The sequence below is a fragment of the Lampetra fluviatilis genome, chromosome 11 (genome assembly GCF_964198595.1).
Source record: "Lampetra fluviatilis chromosome 11, kcLamFluv1.1, whole genome shotgun sequence".
NCBI lineage: Eukaryota > Metazoa > Chordata > Hyperoartia > Petromyzontiformes > Petromyzontidae > Lampetra > Lampetra fluviatilis.
In genome coordinates, this window is record NC_136285.1 from 4,042,415 (window position 1) to 4,067,071 (window position 24,657).

The 24,657-nt window shown below is 46.3% G+C and overlaps 1 protein-coding gene across 10 annotated transcripts in view; it reads left to right on the top strand.

Moving 5' to 3' along the window:
- LOC144934736 (dynein axonemal heavy chain 3-like) overlaps positions 1-24,657 on the top strand; it is an 864,594-nt gene that overhangs the window by 326,897 nt on the left and 513,040 nt on the right. For all 10 annotated transcript variants that reach the window (XM_078860821.1, XM_078860816.1, XM_078860817.1 and 7 more), the window contains one exon: positions 20,871-21,053. In XM_078860821.1, the coding sequence (XP_078716947.1) occupies positions 20,871-21,053 (183 nt within the window). The remainder of the gene's footprint in view (positions 1-20,870; positions 21,054-24,657) is intronic.

Here is a 24,657-nt window from a genome sequence, read left to right on the forward strand (position 1 = left end):
ATTTGAGCAGGGGGACACTGTGAGTTGCATTTCCCTTGCAGATGAGTGGTTCGCTTTGCATGTATTTATTGGTGTCTGGTAAAACTCCAGCATTAGGATGAAAACAAACGCATATGCAAAGCCAAATGTCGAGTGTGTGCGGGTTTTTTCTGTGTTCTGTCACCAGTGCCTGCACTGTAAACCCAACAGAAGTCCGACAATACATTCTAGAAATGAGGTCAGTTCAAACGTAAGTCAACTAAAAACACTGTCTCTTAGTGTTACGAGACTCAGTTCTCTCATGTGAGCATTATCCCTCTAAGCTACAAACCAAAGCTTTATTATATTATTGTCAATTCAGGGTAATGCAAAGGAGTTAGGTCGAGGTGACTCCACGCACAGAAGAGCATCGTAGTGTTCATCGCCAATGGTGATTTATTTGCAAGTGGAGGAAATTACACAGCCTTATGGTCAAGGCAGGTTTCTCCATTGGACACCTAATGTTAACTTTGCACAAAGCGGCAATCATTTTGTCGACCCCCCCGAATGGAATTTGGATTGAGTTTGCCCCAAACAGTCCTGGCCGATGCTGTGGCCAAGCACTTGATTCAAGATTCCGTCTTGAGGTTTGCCTCTGGCTCAGAGCTCAGGCTACTGGGCTGGTGCTGCTGAGATTCTGGGTTCAAAGCCAGGCTGCAGCTTGTGGTTAAAGCCAGAGTCTCAAGCGTAGTAAGCTGATGGTCCCAGGCCGGTCACCGATGAACGCACATATACGCAATCATGATAACGTTAATTCTGTATTTAATTTGGCCAAATTTCAGCTCTTGAGAATTATTCAACAAATACGTTCCTCTTTTTAGCAGGGCGGGTTGAAAAAAAATGCTGCCCCTTTATGTGCAGCTCAGAGTTTTATTACAGGGATCTCAGGAGTAGCTTTGTGATATCCACTCTTCTCACATGCAATGTTATAATACCCTGCGAGCTTCCGAATGGTTTCTTCATCTCGTCACACGACACCGATAACACAATCGTGGTAAAATTGGTGAAGAAAACAAATAAAAAAAATATGGATTCATAAACATGGCAATCTAAAATAGGAACATTTCTCCAGCACTGCAGTCGATCCAATATAATTCCTCTGTAGCTCCACGTGCCCTCCCATGCCGACGCTGGCTTCCTTCACGGTGTGAGCTTGACTGAGCACTCGCTCTCTCGTGCACGCTCACCAGCTGAGCCACTAACACGTGTTAGCCGAGATGCTGACACATGTGCCAGCCTGCATGCTCCCTCATCGGACCTCATTCAAGGGCTCCTACAAATCCCACAATCCCACAGGAGCGGGTCTTAGTGACAAGGTGTGGGCGGGACGCTTGAGACACTGGTTGAGGAAAATAATTAATTAGTAGAATTGCCATGGTTGTTGTTGCTTGGGATTTTATGTTTTTCAAGTCTCATTGGATATGTTGGTGTTCATTACGCATCCAGTGTTACTTGAGAAAACCGGGTACACAGCTCGGATATTAAAACAGCAGGGCTCATTATCATAAGATTCTCATCAATGTCCCTTCTGGGTTCACGAAATGAGCACTTCCGGATGAGGCTGCATCGCTTGCTGCTGAGAAGTCAGTGGTTGTCACATAGGGAGACTGCCTGCTGCCATGGGAATGTGGAATTTCCACCACTTGTTCAAGATCACCATTTGAGGTGAGAGGCACCGCATGATTGCGTGAGCATGGAGACACATTTAATTGATATCGCATATCGATTAGTATCAATGTGCATGTCGTCGTAAAACCATATACCCCATTGGTCTTCATACAATATCTGGCCAGTTCCATTAGTAAGCACCTTTTAAAGCTGGCACAGAACATGATGAACCACCCATGGCTTTTGCACGATGATGTTAACACACCTCACAAAGATCTCATTGTGTTTTTTTTTTATTGACCCTAGTGGATACTCAGCCAAAAGCTCAGATGCCATTTGCCACCAGTGTTGTCCACGACCTGAAACCGAACCCAGGTAACCGTGAATCTGGGCCAGTATGTGAACTTCTGCACCAATGATTATTCTCACTCGTGCCACAGATTCGGTGGCTTTAGAAACGTCTGCGAAAGGCCTATCGACTTTCAAAAGCCCTCAGCCGCTCAGCCGCTCGTCTCCTTCGAATGCGCCGGCTGTCTCAACGCCGCTCCCCTCCTCTCTGCGTGAAATCCCCAATGCCATCCGGCCTGCTTTCTGGCGCGCAACCGAAGCAGGCTCTGTGTAATGGGCCATCTTCCAGCCGTTGCCCTTCTTAATGTGACATTACCCTTCCTGGCTTCACGGCGTCCCAATGCGGCGTGGAAAGTAGGCGTGAGAGAGCTGCACAGTGACCTTGTAATTTTATAGTCTGTGTCCGTAATAGAGGTCTCCTTTTAGATCTCTCTCACGGCGTGGGGGGGGGGGGTGCACCTCAAGTCCATGGCTGTCGAGGCGGAGGTCGGGGTTTGAGGATCACATATATTTAACCCTGGAGGGTTGTCAAAAGTTGGCAGTACAGAAAGTTGGTTCATATTCCACTTCTGTACGTACGTATGTTGAACTTATTTTTCATCATGTGTAGCCAACCGTGCTAATCGGAGGTGCGAGACGTTGGAGCGTTATCCCCCCTCGTATCAATATTTAATTACGTACAGCCGTTTCTAAGTTAATTGCTGGATGAAGGGATCTCCATTCCTTGTCGGTTATTTTTTTAGGGTGTTTATTTTACTTGGCTCTGCTGGTCAGTGTGGGTTGGTAGTTTGGAGAGTGCCCATAACCGGTTCAAATAGCACTCTCCGCTCGTGTTAGTCGTGGATGGCAATCTAGCTTAGTTCACCAAGTTCATAGTGCAGTGCGCTGACCACTACGCCACTGTTCCATCGCGTCATATGACAAAAGCTCAACGTATTTGGCCATAACATTGCCCTACAACGGAAGTAAAGGGTAACTGGTGACATGTTGTGCAATGGCCCTTTTATATAGCGGAGCGATGGAGAGGCCAGAGAGGTACTGCGAATAACGGCCGGGAGACGGCGTGGGTTTCCTGTGGAGTTTCTCTGCATTTGCACACACCCCAAACAGGTGTTCACGACCTCGCCTGATATGCAGGAGGCGTGGGTTCAATCCCGACCCTGATACCTGCTGTATATTTGGAGTTTGCATGTCTCTCTCTCCCCGTGGTCGCGTGGATTTTTCTCTCGGTCCTCCGGTTTTTCCATCCACATTTATAAACGTGTGTTTAGAGTATTTGGCTGCTATAAATATCCACGTGATAAGCCACTTCGTTCAGCTATCATTTGTGGCCAAGTCACTTCTGAAAAAGAGCTGTATAGCTCAGTGGACTTTACCTTCTGAAGACAAAGTCTCAAGCCTCAAGTGAGGCTTTCCTGGTTAAATAAATGTAATTGATATATTTTTTAAACTAAATCTTTGTTGATGACAATACTGATGATTTTCGTGATGAAATCGGCATCATTGAGAATACTTGAGTTTAATTGGAAGGTTGATGTAATTTGTTGGAGGCCACCGACACATTTAACATCATCCACATCCGAAAACTCTGAAACTACACCCCACTGCCCACCACAGAGACTTTCTTGCGGAAATTAACTTCTGCCAGGAAATTTCCACGTCACTAAATTGAAACAAAAAATGCAACGGCTGATGACCCAACATAATGAGAAATAGTGAACATTTGGCCTCGATATGCAAATGAGCACTGGTTGGTGCTCACGTGTGATTCAGGCAGTGGTAGAAATTCCTCATTGCTGTGGCCGAGGAAGGTGATCAACGGGAAAACCACGCTAGGCTGCCCACTAAGTGACACTCGTTTTGTTGACTCTTGACCGGGATTTGAACTCATGTACTTCTTCTGGCTGAGCCAAGCACTGCTGTTACTGTGCCACCCGGCTGGACTTACATAACTGCATCCACACTTATCTCCCTTTTTAAACATATAATCCATCTCGTTTTACTGTCATCAAGTTAAGCTGATATATAGGATTTGGCTTGAGCTGGAAGGTGTGGGGTGTTATGCAACTCACCTCTGAGAACCAGTCACCCAGGCTGACAGGAAACCAGAATATTAAAAAAATTTCAAAACTAAACAATTTTTTTATTTTACCAGGTGAGGCCCACTGAGCCATATAGCTCTCTTTCAGAAGTGACCTGGCCACAAATAATAGCTCAACCAAGTGGCGTATCACCTAGAAATGTAAACAGCCAAATACTTTAAATGTGTGATTCTAAATGTGGAGGGGGAAACCGGAGGACCCGGAGAAAAATCCACGCTACCACGGGGAGAGCGACATACAGACTCCAAATATACAGGCGTCAGGGTCGGGATCGGACCCACAACCTCCTGTATACCAGGTGAGATAAAATGTTAAAGGGCCTCCATTGCAACAACACTGATTATACTTGGGTGTATCATCATCATCATCAATATCAACTATAGATGAAGGCATTGCCATCTCTCACATTCGCTGCAATGCAACAGTCCATCGCGCTCTACCGCACACGAGAGCTGGCCTCCTGGCTGCATCTGTGCACTGGGCATCCTCTCGTTGCGTTTTCCCCCTTGCGGCTGCCACTCGGTCATCTCTGCGTGCGATGAGTCCTTGCCAAGGCCCGCTTACTGTGTTCAAGAGTTGATATTAATTCGGTTGCAGCAATGAAGGTAAATAGATACATTCGCTTTTTTTTTTAAGCGTTTCGCTTGTAAAAGCGTTTAGCTTTGGATGCGGTTTACTGATGACAATCATTGCAGCAAACCAACGAACAAAGGTGCTGACATACACCACTGCTGATAGAAGGACCCTCCGCTGGAGCTAACGCTCGAGGGTATTTGGTCTACTCTTCCATGTTGAACAGATGCGTTGAAAGGCATAGGTATGCCCACACATTACCACAGCACTATTACTTATTACTGCTGGATGGACAGGAAGCAGAGGGATTTGAGAAACCTGCACCATTGTTGAAACTGCCCCTCCTTAAGACGAAATCGAAAGCGATATATTTGGAATGCATGTTCAGTGCACTGACCCTTGTACTACGGCAGCTCCCAGTACCCATTGTGCTCTAGGAAATGATTCAAGAACTTAACAAAGAAGGCTGCAAAGTTGGGCTCAACACAGATATGGACATGGGCCTGTCAGGGCCTGCACAGATGACATTGACTGCACTTGTGGTTTTCCACTGTATCTCTCCATATATATTTTATTATTTTTCAAATAAGTCCTGAATTGTGATTTTTTGGGGGGAATTAATTTCGAAAGAAGCGGTTTTTCCATTGCGTTTCGTGTGGGCGGGGAGAAAAAAAAAGTGTTTCTATACATTTGTTGTAATCTTTCCTGGCCACCTCACAGATCGCACAGATCGGTGGCACAATCCAATAATTTTTCCAGGCAGCGCCGTAAATACTGGCAAATGCGGTACCATCCCCCTGACTTAATGATCGGTTTCTTTTCTTTGTAGATCCTACATGCAAATGTTAAGACTCATGTATTATCGGTCCGACATTTATCCGATGATCTTTACGAACATTTGATGTTTGTGTCAAATTGGCTCTTCCCATGTGTAATTATCTCTGGGTCTCTGCATATGGTTCATTGGCTATGCTGTGGTATGATTCATTGGAAGTCACAGAATCCAGGGGGCATTTACCAAAAAGATACGGACCGTCATTCTGTCAACCACGGGGGTCATTGGGATATTTTCTGGCAAAACATCCACAGAGAGCAAAGGAGAATTTTATCTGAAGCACTTTTTCACTGCCTCGCCTTTCCTTCTTCTGTCCCCCCCCCCCCCCAGTCTCATGGTCACGCAAGAGTTTGGTTAGCAATGTCAGAAACATAAAATGTGAAGCCACAGCATCCATAAACTGTGCGGTAAAAAAGCCTCTAAGCAATTTCCTCTTGTTTTGTTGAACTTTACGCTTTAAAAACCTACACTTTCTTTTTTATGCGCCCGCCCGTACGCAGCGCAATAAAATGGTGAATGCCTTACGTGGGCATGTGTGACTAACACACAGCTTGACGGAGTCATAAATTGTGCCTCAGAACCATTCTGCAGGTCTCCACAGGCTTCTGTGTCTCAGCAGGCCTCAGCAGGCCTTAATTCCTCAGAGGGCCTCTACATATACAGAGGCCTCCTTAATTAGGTCACTGCCTCAACAGATCTCAACAGGCCTCTTGTTATCGTTTCCATGTGGGCCAATTTAGTAACTGGTTCCCTTTTGTAATGCAAAGTGCTTAAGTGCATCCTCTTCCTACCTCACTTATGACAACCAGAGTAGGCCTGCCTTCACTTTGACATTTCCTTACCTCCATAGGGAAGTCGTGTCTCACCCACCGGAGTATATGTGTTCCACGTGCCCAAGCAGTGTCGTGCACATTCTAACAGTCTAATGTTTTTGCACCACGGATCTTTGCATTTTTGGGTCAATGATCTGACCCCATTAGTCATCTGCTCACCCGCCAGGAATAAGCAGACCAACCCGCAGAAGTAAACAGGCAGAGACGAGCAGGTTTAGATAAATCAATAATAAGCAAATGGAAACAAGTTGGATTTTTTGCGTGAAGTCAAACAAGCCCTGGCTCTACAGAGAGAGAGAGAGGGTGGGAGGGGTAGGAGCGGTTTCCAACAATTTCCCACATGAGTACTTCCCTTACGCAGAACACTCGAAGCAATTTGCAAAACACCTCTCCCAAGCCACTGGATGAGGTCCAAAGGTGTCGTGACTGGCTCACATGGGAATTCAAAGCAGCCAAACTAGCGATTACCCATTGCGGTTTGCGCAGATATAACTTTCCAAATTTCTCGCGTGAAAATGAGACGTTAAACTATTGGAACGTGTCGCAACTTTTCCATCTTTCAAAAGTCAAAGTTTCTTGCTGCTCAAATGAGCAGTGGGGGCAATGCTCATCTCTCTTGGCAGCCCTGCACTGGTACTAACACATTCTCATTACACGAGAGGGGGGTGGGTGGAGTGTGGGTGGGGGCAGTGCCGGATTATCCTAGTAGCAAAAGTTGCTGCACATGCTACGGGCCCCGCACTTTCAAGGGCCCCGCGCTAAATGCTTTCAAGCAATCAATTCCGGTTCAGTGATTCTATTATTATAGTACTATACCGCCTTCAACTTTTATGAACGACTGGGTGTTTAAGGTTAGCGATTTGTCGTATTAACTGGCTGTATAGCAAATGAAAAAATACAATTACTATATTATGCAAGTTAAACATTTACGTGTTTTAATATTTATGTTTTTTATCATTTGGGACCCCGTTATAACATATGCTACAGGCCCCGCACTAGCTTAATCCAGCACTGGATGGGGGTGGGGGGTCGAGGTGGGGGGCAGGCTGCATACCACCGTGGCGAGATGTTAACTACCTCGCCTGGTATACAGGAGGTTGTGGGCTCGATTCCGACCGTGATTGCTGTTGTACCTTTGGAGTTAGCATGTTATCTCCCCGGGGCCTCCGCGTTTTCCCTCCACATTTAGAAACATGTGTTTAGAGTACTTGGTTGCTATAACAGTCCACGTGATAAGCCACTTCGTTGAGCATTCATTTGTGGCCAGGTCGCTTCTGAAAAACAGCTACATAGCTCGGTGGGCCTTTACCTGGTATAATACAAAAAATTGTTTTAATTTAGTTTAATACGACCACCGTCCACATCCCACAAGGTGGTACTTATCTTGTCGACTTTAGAAGAACGATTGGCCGAGTGTTCGTTCCCAGCCAGGATCTGAAGTTGGCAGCCTTTCTGTTTGTGAGTTGAGCGCACAGCCACAAGTGCCACTCAGCCACACTTTACATGTTTAGTGGCTCGAAAATCAGTTTCAGGAGACGAGGATATTGGGTGTCAGGTTTATTTTGTGGATTAAAATGAGAATGATTTTTAGTGACGCTGCCAGGAGCCCCGTAGAGTCGGCAAATGATGTTTCAGGATTTAATTACGTGCCTGTCCTGTCAGGCTGCTGCGAGAAAAAAAAATCGCATCTGCAAGAGTGATGTGAACACTGCAGCCCAGCATAGGTTTATAAACTGATGAAATAACTCGAGCTGGCAGGTGGGGAAAATATATGGCATTTTTTTCCCTTCCGTTACGCTGAAATGTGTGAAAACAACACATTTTAGATGGACACTTCATATGCTGTGAGTTGTTACTGCACCTCACTCACTGTGAGCCATGGAGACATCAACACATAAAACGCTTATTTTCTGATTGGAGAGGATAGGGCCTTGACTTTCTCCTGCTGTGCCCTTGCCATGGCTCGAAACGGAGCCTCTTGAAGCTAGTTTCGAACTGCAAAGTGATGTGCTCCTGTAGCTTTGGTCCTAACATGTCTTCTGAGGCACTGTGTAACTCAACGGGACCCAAGAAGTCTTGTTCCGTCTCTCAAGGCCTTGGCATGCCTCTGCTTGCCTTTGCTTGCTCCAGTAACCTCGACTGTGGAGAGCATATTTGTAGGTGTAGGAAAGAGCTGCAGTTCATCCCCAAGCAATTCTTGCGATAATGGAATGCTGCATAATTGATGCGTACACTTGTAGGCACTGCAATAACCATCGTGATGCCACACGCGTAGGCAATTGGGAGTGTGGATGGAATGGGGCTGAGGTCTTATTTGCCACAAACTTAAAAGTAAGTGGCAATTCTGTTATTTATTTACTTAATATAAAATAAAATCTGGCCAGGCATCCCAATTACGATGACTATTTTTTTTTACCAAGTAAGGCCCACTGAACTATATAGCTATATCGAAAATGCATTAAGAGTGTTTGGCTGCTATGAATGTCCACATGATAAGCTACTTCACTGGGTTATCATTTGTGGGCAGGTAACTTCTGAAAAAGTTTTCAATCTAAAAAGTGCATATCCCCAGTGTCTTCCTAATATTTAGAAGATCTTTCCAAACGGCCGCAGAAGTGCATCTGAAAGTGCGTGATGCAGTGGCCGTCTTTGTTCGATGTTGAACCAAAAGCCGCTGCTGCGAGGATGAAATGCCACTGGCCAGTGGAGAAAAGTAGGCCAAACGCCGACTCTCGGGGCCCTCTGAAACTTCCTCTTTTGGGAGCCATTCTGCCAGTGGTGGCGCGAGCCAGCAATTGCAAGGCTGCACCTTTACCTATTTAACCTTCACCTTGTCATCATCATATGGGGGGGGGGTGGGTAGAATGGCCGCTGCCTTTGGGAATGTGGAATTTCCACAGTTGTTTCGTCGGGGCTGCTAATGGAGAGGAGTGCCACTGCATTGCTCGTTTGAACGGGGGCTTGACATTTTGTGTTGGGACGTAAATTATTTACTCTCACAAGAGCAGCGCTTCTCCGTGCGCACAGAGGTTGTTCGTGTAATGCGCGTTAAACGGCCGTATATATTTTTCACAGACATCCCAAACGATTGGGACATTAAACAACATCGCGGGCATCAGTATTTATATCCATCCAAACTTGATCGTTTAACCTCAGATATGTACCCCCATAGCCAAACATGTGTCTATTTTATTGACCGTTTTAAGGTATAGGCATTCCCTGGCTGCAGAGCAATAGGTCAATATCATAAGGCAACGCATGCCTTTGTACAACATGTCTGTGTGTGTGTCAGTGTCTATGCTCTGTTGAGCAATGGGCAGTACTCATCTTTGCCGGTAGTCTTAAGGCTTAGGTTGGACATTCCGCATCACGATGGCTGGAACGAGACTGCCAAGGGGCAGATATTGTTGACATCAGCGAGGATTACCGCAATTTGGTGACACCAACGTTTATCAAAACTACACGATAGCCACAATCATTGCATCGTCCGTTCCGCAAAATATCATCACATTACGATTTTCATTGCTTGTGACATTTTTCGGAAATATTTTATTTCCTTAAAAAATCTCCAGGTAATATCTATTACCTGTGAAAAATAACACTTTGTAAAAATGTATTCTCGACTAATTGGCGGCACAGTGATTTATATCATGTCAAAATTCAAATAGTTTATTTAATTATATAGTTTGTACATTTTTTGTCACACACTCGTCAAAAAAATCTGTGGCCTTAAAATGTTAATGTTTCATGAAGAAGGGCGATTGCCCAGAACGTTGCCGATTGCGTATATTTTTCTTTTAAGGCCAAAGTGTTATTGACGAATGTGTTTAGTTTGCTTTTTGTTAATTGTACGGGTGCACCACTACCAACGCAGCAGCAGCCGTCGGAAGATCTGCAAATAATTAATTTAATGTATTTGAGTGCCACAGGCAGCATGTGCCTTATAAGCGTCACGGATTGTAGTTTTGTAGTCAAACATGTTACTGCAGGCTTACATTGAGTAAACTTCAACTGAAGAACCTTTATACGTAACATATATCCACATTAGAAGTACTGCAGAGCAGCACAAGTGCGATACAAAAAAGGATGCATTAAATTATTACAAAGTCATGGGAAAACGATATCATAATAATGATCATTTTGCGACAAAAAAATTCCATGGCAGCCGCTCTTCAAACCAACTGGTGCAACCTTCACCAGACATCGATCCCTCATTAATTGGCACCTTGAGTTATACTGCATAACGGTGCGATATAAATAATAAACGGTGATGACGATGATGATTTAATCAATGAGCAAAGCACTCAGTGTTGATGTTACAGCACGCAAAGTATATTCCAAGCGAGAAGCAATCACCATTCACCGAGGAAAACAGACTCGGTTAGGAGACTCAAAGCACTAAACATTGTTTGCATTTGCCTTATTTTTGGATATGTTTTCATGTTAGGAGAACACTAGAATGTACGGAGAAAACCCACACCAACTCTATGAGGGGGGATAACATTCTCAAGGAAGTAGGCGAGCCAGCAATGCGTCTCCGTGGTTCACCATCCACTCCAGCTGGGGTCGGCAGTGGTTAGAGCGCTCGACTGGCAAGCAGGCTGGGTCAATGAAGGAACCACATCATTTGACAGTCGCCATGCTGTACAGCATCTAGATATGACTCGTCTGTAGGAATGTGGACTTTAGGCCAGTGGTTTAGAGATGAAAACCATGTTCTACCCGTTGTCGCGCAGATTTTTCTCAGCATCCTCTAGTTTTTGCCTCCATATTTAGGAACATTTATTTAGATTATTTGGCTGCCATAAGTTTCCACGTGTTAAGCCACTTCGTTGAGCTATCATTTGTGGCCAGGTCACATCTTAAAATAAGCTCATAGCTCAGTGAGCTTGACCTGATAAAATTAAAAAGAGTTTAGTTTCATTCGTATTTTTGTGTGATTTGTTTACTTTTCATCTACTTTGACACTCCTATCGTGTTTTTGTATTATTTGTTGTCGTAACGTTCTGACCTGCCCCTACTGGACATCTGTGAAAACTTTACAGCTCATTGGATTCCTCCAGAATATATAACTATTCAGATTTTGATATTCGTGCCATCCCATGCTCATTGAGTTGTAATCCACTTTGTACGTAGCAAGGAATAATTAGATTATCATATATTGCATGTCATTCAAGTCGCATCTAACTGTAATTAGTTTGTGATGTAATGTTTCATGTTTAAGTAATTAACACACATCTGTCATGTTCCCTCTACCAAATAGTTTTTGTCTACGTTTTAGCAGTCGTCTGGTTATTCGGAGTTATCCATCCACCACGGACAATAATGTCACGTACAAAAAATATAGCCACGAAGCATGTGCATTCGCGCTGACACACGTCGGCGCGAAAATGGGACTCTCTGTGAGCCAGAATGGCAATGTCACCGTGAACTTGGGCTCGGGACGAATGCAAGTTGTGGCATACGCTGGGACAGCGCTGAAAAGCCGGCGTATTTGTAATTGAAATGCCAAAGTGTGAGTGGCAACCTGACTGTTGTCCAGACAGGCCGTTAAATACATTTTTTGGGAAGCGCTCATTTAAAGCAGAGTTGTTTACTTTATTTGATTAAACTGCACCTGGGTTTGACAAGCAAAAAATGTTATTTGCACGTATAACGTGTGTGTGTGTTTTTGCTTGCGTTTGTGTGTGTCGTGGCACAGTGGTTAGCGCACCGTGCGACGAACCCGGCCACCCGAGATCGATTGCCGCTCACAGCCAACATCAGTCGCGATTTTCTAAACTGGTCCTGGACCTCCCCTGGGTCGAATCAGCCTGAGAAAAGCCAGCTCATTGTGTAAACAAGAGCACTGGGAAGACAAAGGTGGCCAGGTGTGGTGCTGGCCACCCACCCCTTCCCGTGCCGTTTCGGCCAGAACAGCACTTGTCTCAGCAGTCTTCGAAGGCTATATTGGGGATCCTTGTCTTTATTTGTATGTATGTTGAACTTCTTTCGCACCGTACGTAGCCAACCGCATTGGAGGGGGATTTAGTCGTGAGGGCATTCCGCTATCAACTCGGTGTGCCAAGTTTGATTCCCGGCGACGACTAACATCGCTGGTGATTAGCTAAACTGATCATGGGCCTCCGCCGAGGTCAACTCAGCCTTAAACATCAGCACTGGGAAGACAAAGGCGGGCAGGCGTGGAACCGGTCACACCGCTCCCATTGTGTGACGTGCCTCCGTAGGTGCTCACTAGCAGCACTTGCCCCGCCTGTGTGGCCTACACAGGGGATCTTTGTCCTTGTTTGTGGTGGAGTAGTTATTGCGATCTGCCGTGTACTTTGAGAGTAGGTTTCTGAACCTGGCTTTGGCTCACACGAGGTTGACTCAGCCTTAATTGAGTGCTTGGTGTGTGTGTGTGAGACAAAGGTCATTCTGCTGATCACTCCACCCCCGTCAAACGTCGTGCCTTCCCTAGTCGGTACTCACCAACAGCACTTGCCCTTATGGTCTCTAGGGTTAAACAGGGAATCTTTGTCTATATATGTGTGTGTGTGAGGGAGGTAATAAAACCATGATAACATGGGTTAATGTATTGTACTGTGGCTTTGACCACAGCATGAATGCAATTCACCCTCAGAGTATTGGGGAGTGAACTGCCATTTGAGTTATATGCGTACATTATAATTGGAGACTCTACGGATGTGCCAGATTATGATCATGATACATTTCCCTGGGACTTTCAATCTAATTACATGAGCATAGGAAGTAAAGACGATGCAGGTGTGTGTGTGTGTGAGTGCGCGTGTGTGTGTGTGTGAGTGTGTGTGAGTGTGTGTGTGAGTGTGTGTGTGAGTGTGTGTGTGTGCGTGTGTGTGTGTGCGTGTGCGTGTGTGCGTGTGTGCGTGTGTGTGTGTGTGTGAGTGCGTGTGTGTGAGTGCGTGTGTGTGTGTGTGAGTGTGTGTGTGTGAGTGTGTGTGTGTGTGCGTGTGTGTGAGTGTGAGTGTGTGAGTGTGTGTGTGTGAGTGCGCGTGTCTGTGTGTTAATGGGGAGGAGAAGCGTAGCGGTAAGCGCGCTGCGCTACGAACCCGGCGGCCCAAATTCGATTCCCGCTCATAGCCAACACCAGTGACAATTATCTAAACCATTCCTGGGCTTCCCCTAGGTCGACTCAGCCTCAAATGAGTATCTGGTGCGATGTGAAAACATCGGCAATGGGGAGACGAAGGGGGCCAGGTGTGGTGCTGGCCACCCACCCCCTCATGTGCTGCTCTGGCCTTCATAGGTTCTCACTAACAACACTTGCCACAACAGTCTGTTAAGGCTATAGGGGGGATCTTTGTCTGTGTGTGTGCATGTGCCGGTGTCTGTGCACATTAGTGAGTGAGTGAGCGCGCTATACTCAAATTATCATGGACTGGGCTCGATTCCTGGCGGTGCACAACACCATTGGGAAAATAGACGGGAGTGTACACTGTTGTGCAGTCCGCACGAAAACATATCAGAGAACTGGTCGGCTGTGAACTTGGGTTGAGCCTCCCCTAGGTCAACTTAACTTAAAATGAGTAACTGCTACATTGTGTCTACCTTAACCGCTGGTGAATTAGTAGCAGACATTCCACAATCCTATGCCAGGAGCCAGGTGATTCTGTCTCCTGCCATAGGACAGGACAACTTCTGGTGAGTTCTTGCAATGTGGTACTCAGTTTATCCACTCTATGGGCATTGGATAAATTGTCTCCCAGCCAGGATTGTAAATTGTGAGTTCCATTTGAGAAGCTAATTCTGTAACCACAGATGATTTCAGAGATGTTGCTACCTTGGCAGTGGTTCATAAGCCCAATTCACAAAAGCACGCAACACATTTGTCAATAATGCTGTCGCTTTAAAGTCAATAAAATAAAATAGGTGATGTTTCGGGGAATGCCCCTTCTTCATAGCAGAGAGACATAGTTAGAGTTGAAGATCGTACTTCACACCCTGGGGCCCTATTTTTTATGTTTTAGGTTACTAGTGTTTAAATAAGTGTATGAATAGTTACCTCATCAATAGCCATCTACAATGTTACACAGTTAATACAAAAAATAGATGCATACTGAAAAATATACATTTTTCATACTTGTGCAGATTAAGTGAAGATAAGAGCAGGGGGAGAAATTACCACTACATTTTTTGTTAGTGTCCTTTCCTTCGGTTGTAGTCGATGTCACATCAAACAGTGTCAACTATGAAGAGAGGCAGGCCTCAAGAGTCACAGAGTAAAACATGTCCACACTCTAACAACAACAATCCCTCAAATTTCCAGTCCACAAAACCGGATCGTCTTTTCCTCCGAGTAACGGACACAAAATAACTCCGCTTTTGTTTTCTCTCCTCTATCTGTCTGTTTGCAAGCGACATCAATGAAGCCGCAATAATATTTAATTGCGCGTTATTTAGCAGATACAGATAACAAGTACACACACACAGACGTGCACACCTTTAAGTACTGTAAACATGCCCTTGCCCGCAGAGACCTCCCATTTGGCCTTTTATGCTAAAAGGCTGCAAGGGCTGTCAGCGAGCACCTATTAAGGCTGGCAAGAGACACAAGATGGAGGTGGTGTGTTCCTCACCATGCTACTCAATTGAGGTTGAGTTGACCTAGATGATGCCCAGGCGACAGACACAAGCTCAAAATCTCACCCAAGTCACCACGATTGCAGTGCAACCCCGCACGCACGCACACATGCATGCTCGCTCGCACACAAACGCACACACGTTCACACACACACACCAGAAGATGAAACTCACCACCCTTGGGCCCAAGGACATAACTTGAAAACTCCGGAACAAAAATGATGCTTGTCTACCTGTAGTATGATGAGCCATTATTTTTATCAGACTAATTCCTCCGGCCGCCGGCGGTAATTTGTTTAGCGCCTCGTGACAGATTGCATTGTAAATGTGCATCGTTTCTCAAGAAGTCAATTAACGGGCCAATGTGGGTCTCCGCCGCTCCAACCCACCCACCACCCACCCACCATTACCATCTCCGCCGCAAACCCCCCCCCCCCCCATTGCGCATTAGAATTCGTGACTTGTCAAAACCGTTGGCCCCCGGCCAGGCACAAGTTTTCACAGGCTGCAATCTCTTCCCGTGCTCGTAAGCAATCCTGGCCCGGGTTAAGCCATCTCCTCAACCCCTGGGTGGCTCCAAAATGGATTATGGATTTTGTAGGCGCGACGAGACGAGTTGACATAAAATGCTTAGATGCGTGAAGAAATAAATAAATAAGCGCATAAGCAGGGAGGCAAATAAATAATGAAATTGGACAAGATAAATAAATAAATGAGTGTGTGAATCCGGAGAGGGACGTGAAATTTGTATGTAAATTGCTTCTGGTGATAGGACCAGGTGGCTGCTGGTAGGGGAGGGGGGATGGGGATAGTGGGGGGTGGGGGTTGGGAGGTGAAGGAGGGGGGGCACACTGGAGAAGCTGCCCCCTGAAATCACAACGTGGGGGCTTCCATTGGCCCACTGCATTGCACCGACAATGGCCGCATCAACCAAAAGTCCTCATGTCCCCATTGTATTTCTTGTCTGTTATCCGCAATAGGTGCTGGGGCTTTGTGTGCTGAGGCACGTTTTGCCTTTATTTTTTAATTTTACCAGGTAAAACCCACTGAGCGATAACCTCTTTTTCAGAAGCGACCTGACCACAAATGATACCTCAGCGACGTCGCTTATCACGTGGAATATTTATTGTGGCTAAATGCTCTAAACGCATGTTTCTAAACGCGGAGAGGGAAAACCCGAAGGACCTAGAGAAAAATCCGTACCGAGCACGGGGAGGGAGACATCTAAACTCCAAATATATAGGGGTAATTGTCGGGATCGAACCCACGACCTCCTGCATACCAGGCGACGGAGATGACTTCTCGCCACCGTAGCGCCCCGAGATGACCGTGCCGTGCGATCAGCCGTTTTCTCGGCCCTCTCCCCGACCAGGCATCGCTTGCCCATCGTGCGGCCGTGTGTGGTGGCCGTGTGGTCGCTTGTAATCCAGCATCGTCGGGAGACACTCACGTGGAGGGGCGATGAGCTGTGTGGGGGAGGCAGTAGAGGAAGTAGGATCATGACATGGGTTTTCTCCATTCACCCTCGAGATCGAGTTTCAGATTTATAAAATTATATAATTTTTCGGAATTTTGTTTTTGTTTTTAAGGGTAGACAATAATAATAATGGGCACTAATAAGGCGCCTTTCACAAAAAAAGTTGCAAGGTGCCGTGCCTTGCCAACAAGGAACAAAAGTAATGAGTGAAGCACTTTAAAAACATGTTTCTTTTCAAATTTGTTGATGACTCACAAAAATGACGTCACTCGACACCACGTGACACCATTTTTGGCAGGAAAGTCGTTAGAAGTGTGGTCATTGCGAAAGAAGTCCAACATAGTGCATACATTCGTGAAGTCACTTTTCTTTTTATTGTCCTATATTTCTGATCTACGCGTGATTTTCGGCTTCATGACACACCATAGATTCATTACACGTGCTAGGAAATCTCACAAAGGAATTATGAAGAAATGAAAACTCTTCTAAATTAATTTTTGTTCAGATTTTGGTCATAACGGCTCCACGCACAAGTGAACATTTTGCACCGATTTTCTCGGACGATGACCCCCGAGTCATTCGTGGAAATTCAACGTTCCTATGATGGGAGCCCATTGCCTCCACGGTACAATGACTGTTGACTCCAGGGATTGTTATCAATGCTAGAAGCCAAATGCTGGCTGAAGCCCTGACCGCGATTTGAACTCACAACCTTCCGAGTTAAAGTTCAGGGCTCCGACACATTGACATCATCTCCACTTCTCCTGTCCCAGCCTTCGCCGCTCTCCCCGCGTTCTTGCGGCTCTGAGAAACGCAATTCAAAAATATCCGGCCCGACCCAGTTTGCATGGGCAGTTGTAGACAAATGTAATTAGGCTTTAATGTCACAACGATGAATTGGGAAACGCCGTTGCATCGTTCACGTGGGAGTTTGGCACCGTCGCACTTTTCCGGTCCAAATTGGAGGGTCCTACTATGCAGGCAAGTGATGATAATTGGCTCTACGCTCTCCCGGGCTAGTACCTGGCGCTTAATTGTGTGCCACTGATGTAGCAGGACATCGTTGGCAAGGCCCCATAAGCCGTTCACTCAACGGCTCGCCGCTGCTAGAAGGTTCCTGATTAGCTCATTTTGAATACAATATTATGGTAGGAAGTATGGGTGTTATGATGCATTAATTCATCAACTATTTATTATTATTGCTCACACGACATGCATCGAATCACGTGAGAAAATATCAGTGTTTTTACATCTATATTTACATTATATGTGGCCACAGCATTCACCACAGTGATCAACAATCATTCTTGATTGGAATCACAACTCTGAAGGGCAACGATGAATGGAAATACAAAGGCGCGCAAAATGTTACGCCCCTTGTAGGGAGGCCATCATCATCGTCGCTGGCCCCTGGCCGGCAGGTGACTCAACTATCCCGAGATACGCTTATGTACCTTGAATCTCTTCTTTTCCACTGCACAACCAAAGCCATGCCAGGGTTGTGCCAAGCCGGCCGGGCACGGCTCAAGAGTGGCCAGCTGAATTTAACCACTGCAGAAGCCAAGCTTTGCCACACCTCCGATTAGTTCAACATTGTACGTAAATGATGTGGTGACATTGTGTCCTCACAGTGTACTGACTCACATCAACACAAAATTAACACGTGATTAGCCCCTTTCCTGGCCCTGCTTGGCCCCACGCCAGATTCATATGTTTTATGACCCCCCTGGGTGGTGGTTGTGCTTGTCTTTAGTCCAGCACTGTGGAGGTGAGGGTTGGTGGATCACACAAATGTTCTGAAACTCCCTTCCCATGGGCGTCGACGTGTCATACCCTGGCTCGCCACGAGAAGGCAGGACAGCAAGTGGACTAATCAACATCAGTTTCCATCTGTATGGGAGTAGAGTCTTTGCTCCCTCGGGTGCTCTGGTCTCCTCCCACGAGAATAATACACACTTATCATTAATTGTCTGAGCATCTTAAAATTAAAAAAGAGAATGCAGGACCCTCATGAAAAAGAGACCTACGGCTCAGTGTGGCTCTCTTGGATACATCAGCGACATATGTCATTATTACGCGTCTTTGCGTATCATGCTTTGTTTTGGGCTTGGTGCAGAAAACCACTCCTGCACTTATGAGGGTCCCCATCATGCTGGCCTGGCTCAGATGTCCCAACGGAAAAGGGGGTAACTTTTTTCCCAGACCTGGAAATTTGCTTTACAGCAGGGGCCAGTATACCCATTTGCAAACGACTACTATTTACTCCAAGGTCGTACTTTGTTGTTGTTTTTTGACCCAAGAGATACGATGGAGCAAATTCATCCCCCCCTGACTGGGATTTGAACTTGTGCCAGCCAACTGTCAAATGAACACAGACAACGCATCGGTGGCGTTTCATGTCTCGGCGAGTGTGGCTGGCTTGTGCTGAACTGTAATTAGCTGGTGTGCAAGTCCTGCGTTTGGAGTACTCCCGCATTCCCGGTTTTGGCACAGCAGTCTCTTCGCTGAGAATGCAGACAGTGAGTGGCGTGTGCATGGCATATCTCTTCACGTTAAAGAGACCTGTGGGTGTGAAGTCAATGAAGGGTTAATACCACATATCTGTCAGAGCCCATCACGTCCGGCTCACTATTTATTACACTGGGGCAGAGTTCACCATCTGGGCAATGAAGACATCTGCGATTCCTATACACAGTAATAAATTGCCCTCGTTTGTGCTCATGGACTAGCTAGAGAGCTATGGGCTACGGCATCTGCCTCATATATTGCACGTTTGTGTGTGTGTATGTGTGTGTGTATTGGGAGCGGTAGTGTAGCGGTTCGCGCGCTGCGCTACAAACCTGGCAACACGGGTTCGATTCCTGCCCACGGCCTACACCGGTAATGATTATTTGAACCGGTCCTGGGCCTCCCCTAGATCGACTCAGCCTCAAATGAGTACCTAGTGCGATGTGTAAACATCGCCAGTGGGGAGACAAAGGCGGCCGGGCGTGGTGCTGGCCACCCACCCCTTCGCGTGCCGTGCCGGCCTTCATAGGTGCTCATGAACGGCACTTGCCCCCTATAGTCTGTTAAGGCTATACGGGGGTTCTTTGTGTGTGTGTGTTCATGTGGCTGCGTGTGTGAGTGGTTCCACACGTGACCGCGTGTCTCGGTGTGCTGGGAGGTTCCAGGGCCCGTGTAATATCGCAATTAATAGTGATTTACTCGCCGCGCTGCAGGCGAGGCGCCCGCTACGCGCTTGGGAATGCGCCGAATCATTTTTCCATTAAGCTGCTCTATGACGTGACCTTTCCCGCTATTTACAAGGACACTGGCGGTTAATGAAATGAGGAATTAGAGTCGCACTCCTCCTCACTGCCTCATTTCTCCGCATCCACCAGTGTGAAAAACAGATAAATTGCTCGAGTAATAAACGTGCCAATCAATAATCATTTTCATTAATTTTAAATGCTTTTCTATTCCCAAGTTTCTTTGTGCTCAAAATTTCAAATCAGCGCCTTCCAATTTTGTTTTGCCGCCCTATGAAAATATTCGAAATCGTAATTGCGTTGGTGAGAAACCAACACCAAATCTCGAAACCATTAGGCCAAGGACATTGGGAAATGTGTTTTCCACTACTGCCGTGTTTACACCTGGCCGCTTTAGGGATGACCTCACGCTGGAATAGATCGTACATGATGTGTTTTGGCAGCGAGCGGCAGTCTTAACATGCGATCCATGAGAATTGCCTTTTCCTGTGAAAACGCACACTTCTGGTATTTTCGCGTTAATCCCAAAAACATGTGCAAATTCATGAATCCCAATATACTGCTATGTGGCCTGTGATGTCGGAGTGGCTATGAATTCTGGGTTCAAAGGTGAATTTCTTTTTTTTAAAAAAAAAACCTTATATAGACTTAGAATTGTTTGGTACTTATATTAAGAATGGTCAGCCAAAGTCAGTTGGTATGTATATAAGATAAATGTATAATAATACATGTTTAGGCTATGTGTGTGCTCTCAGGTTATATTAATTAAAAAAATAAAAGTGTTTGCCTGCTCAAAGTATCTTGGTATGTTGTTGATCTCCTCATCTTAATCCCGAGCCTGCAGTGACTTGTGCATTCTTACTGCAGGGGCCAGTCTCTCCATAGGATGACCAATGTTGACTTCTCTCAAAGTGGTACTCGTTTTCCCCGTTGAGGAGGGAGGATGGCCTAAAGTGAACCTTGGCAGTGAGCCGAGCGTTCTGCCTGCCACGCCACCTCGCCGGAACACGTCGCAGGCTGCTGCACGTGCCGTCATCTCTCGCGCGAAAATCCGAGAATCTGTCTTCTCACCCGACCGTCGATTTCATCAATTGACGCTGTGGCTCGCCGGATGAAAGACGCACAAGCCGGACTCTGTGTTGAATCTCCAAAAGAGACGAAAATTTTGCAGTGAAAGGGTTAAAACTCACGGTCCCCCCCCCTACTCCCCTTCGTAATCTGCAGGAGCCGGTGGAAGTGGAGGGCCCGTTGGCATTGGGGGGCTCTGCAGCTGGCGAGGGGCCCCCCATACCGGGGGTGACGTTCGGCCCGTCGCTGGCCGAGGTGGCGGCCACCCTGGAGCGATTGGTGGAGCACGTCGTGACGAGCGTGCAGGCCATGCCGCGTCTCGAGCACCAGCTCTTCCAGGTGAGGCCACCCACACCTTCACCCGCTTCAGGTGCTGCCACCCACACCTTCACCCACTTCAGGTGCTGCCACCCACCCCTTCACCCGCTTCAGGTGCTGCCACCCACACCTTCACCCACTTCAGGTGGTGCCACCCACCCCTTCACCCGCTTCAGGTGCTGCCACCCACCCCTTCACCCGCTTCAGGTGCTGCCACCCACACCTTCACCCGCTTCAGGTGCTGCCACCCACACCTTCACCCACGTCAGGTGCTGCCACCCACCCCTTCACCCGCTTCAGGTGCTGCCACCCACCCCTTCACCCGCTTCAGGTGCTGCCACCCACACCTTCACCCGCTTCAGGTGCTGCCACCCACACCTTCACCCACGTCAGGTGCTGCCACCCACCCCTTCACCCGCTTCAGGTGCTGCCACCCACACCTTCACCCACTTCAGGTGCTGCCACCCACACCTTCAACCACTTCAGGTGCTGCCACCCACACCTTCAACCACTTCAGGTGCTGCCACCCACACCTTCACCCACTTCAGGTGCTGCCACACTACACCTTCACCCACTTCAGGTGCTGCCACCCACGCCTTCACCCACTTCAGGTGCTGCCACCCACACCTTCACCCACTTCAGGTGCTGCCACACTACACCTTCACCCACTTCAGGTGCTGCCACCCACACCTTCACCCACTTCAGGTGCTGCCACCCACACCTTCACCTGCTTCAGGTGCTGCCACCCACACCTTCACTTGCTTCAGCGAGAGATTCGGCAGATGCAAAGGTGCAGCCCTGTAACTGCTTGTTTATTGCTACTGTTGGAAGAACAGCCCAGATTGGCGGGAGCTCTAGTAAGCTCCTCTGGCGGATGTTTTGGCCTACTCCTCTACGCTGTCCAGTTGTCTTCAAAGAGGTGGTACTACCCACACTTTAGCCCACCGCATGTGACCTGCCGATTGACTAACTGTGGGGTTACTGCTGGGCGCACAGAGGCAGGTGAATTGATTGCATGTTCCCATTCTTTTAACTTGAAACTTCTGGATTGCAAATCTAGTGTGTTAAGCATTGCACGGTGGCAGTAGAATTGTAGGAGCATTCTCACTGTGATCATTGCCATCATCACCATCACATTCATCGTGCGCATCATCAGATTCGTCATTATTGTCATTATGTACATCGGCAATATCATACTGCTGTTGTCACCATTATCATCATAATTATAAGATGAATCTTCTCATGTGCAGTTGTGCAAGGGTATTGCCATCATTTTTGATTACATAATACGTCTGCCATCTAGTGGAATAATCTGGAAAAAAATATTCCACGAGGGTCATTCCCAATAAAACGTTGTTCTTATGGTTGTCGTCAGCCTGTGGCGAGATGTTAACTACCTCGCCTGGTATACAGGAAGTCGTGAGTTCGATCCCGATCCTGACGCATGCTATATATTTGGAGTTTGCATGTTCTCCCCGTGGTCACGCGAACACGCGGTTTTTCCCTCCACATTTAGAAACTTGCGTTTAGAGTATTTGGCTGCAATACATTTCCACATGCTAGGCCACTTTCTTGAGCTTTCATTTGTGGCCAGGTCGCTTTTAAAAAAGAACTATACAGCTCAGTGGGCCTTGCCTGGTAAAATAAAAAAAAACGTTGAATAGCAGTTTAGTACCTTTCCTGTACTGAACAAAGGACACCACTGTTTGCTTCCATCCCTGCCTTTGCCCAGCTGCTCTCATCCAGCCATGACCTCTGAACTCTCTGAATTTGTCTCGCTGTTGCTGTCTCTTTTGCTGCCTTCCTCTGCTTCTTTTGCTTTCTCTTGGTCTTCACTCCTTCGCCAAAGGTGCTTGATGCCCTGGAGTGCAATGTACGATGCAGTTTTTACTCACATTACACTCAGCTGGATAACCAAATTGTTTAAAACACCATCAAAATAAAGTTTTACTTACTCACGTGTAAAAAAATAATAACACTCAAACTCCCGCACGCAAAATGCAGTTCGTTAGCAAAATACCTACCGCACCTCCGATTAGCATGGTTGGATACATACGGTGCTAAAAAGTTCAACATACATACACAGATCTTACAGGCACTTTCTTGCACAGCAGGTGAGTGTTTTATGCAGTCTTCATCTCTTTGCGGACCACCATTCCCACCGGCAAGTTGCCGGGGTATAGGAGTGGGCCGCTATGCATGGGACTTGCCACACCAATGTTCACGCAGCGCTTTCGTTTTCAGCAGTCACAGAGCGCTCCACTTCAAATGTCCCTTCAGATGTAGCTTAAATATAATCAAATTTGTTACAACCTTGAAATTAAATTGCCAGCGAATGCAGCAGCCACTTGGTGTTTTTTCGTGAGATTGGCGAGTTCAAATAACGCCGGACACCACACGTGGAGTTTCACAGCCCAGCCTCGCGTTCACACCCAGGGCTTTCCAATTAGGGTCCTCCCAGCTGGGCGAGGCCAAATTTAGTACAAAAAAAATAATGGTTTATCTGTGTGTATGCTTTGTGTCCAGACAGAGGCCCTTCACTTTACGAGGTTATCATGTGTTCGTGAGATAAAGGTCCCAGCCTGGTCACTAATGCCCAGCAATAAAAAACACAAACCAAAGTATAATTTGTTTGCACACAATGTTGGAAATTTCCAGGTATGAGAGTAAAAATGATTGCTTCGACCGTTATGCGAACAACATTTATTTCTGCAGTAGGTTCGGGGTGGCGATGGGAAAGCACTGCCTCCTGAGAGCAAACCCACAACATTTACAATTTGAATAGGACATTCCTCTGGTGATTACAACCAGCTTCATCAGGTGATTTTCATATTATAAATGTTGTGGGTTTAATCTTTGACACACCGATGTGCTGAAATAGTAACAAATTGGCAGGTTTTGTTTACATGACAAACCGTACTAATTGGCTGTGTCAGGCGGAGGTGGAATTACAACACATTTAAGTTTATGCATTCTAACCAAAAAACACTAAGTCATTAATTCTAGATTTGAAGCTTTCGTGACTGCAAGGATTCATATTCTTAGGTTTTTTCGGTAAAGTCACGTAGGTAAAACATTAAAATTACTCACTTGATGCAGCAAATCTGGCTGTGACGGTCCCACCTGATGACGGAGACTTGTGTTGCCTCCGAAACGTCGTGATTTGTATTTTATTTTACTTTCATTAATTTGAATGTTTTACCTACGTGACTTTACCGGAAAAAACCTAAGAATACTATGTCATTAATTATATTGGTCGTGAAAGCCTACGTGCTATATCGGTGGCATGTTACAGGAAGAGGCGTTCATCCTGAACTTTCAACGAATATTGTATTCTTCGTGTTCGAGGAATTGCCTGTGGATGCAGATTTCACAGAACTACTTAAATATTCCTTTTAGTGACCTTTCCACACCCTAGCGAATGCACATTTCCACATGCCCTGCTATAGAGAAAAGTTCATCACTTGGTAATCACATCGATATTTGGTTTAATTCTCAAGAGGTGGAACTTATCTAAATGAAGTTAAAAAACAAATGAATTGTTTTATTTTGTTTATGCAGTCATTTGTGAACTGGGCTGAGACGATAACTAATTTCGCTTGAGAAATTACTTTTGTCATGGGTG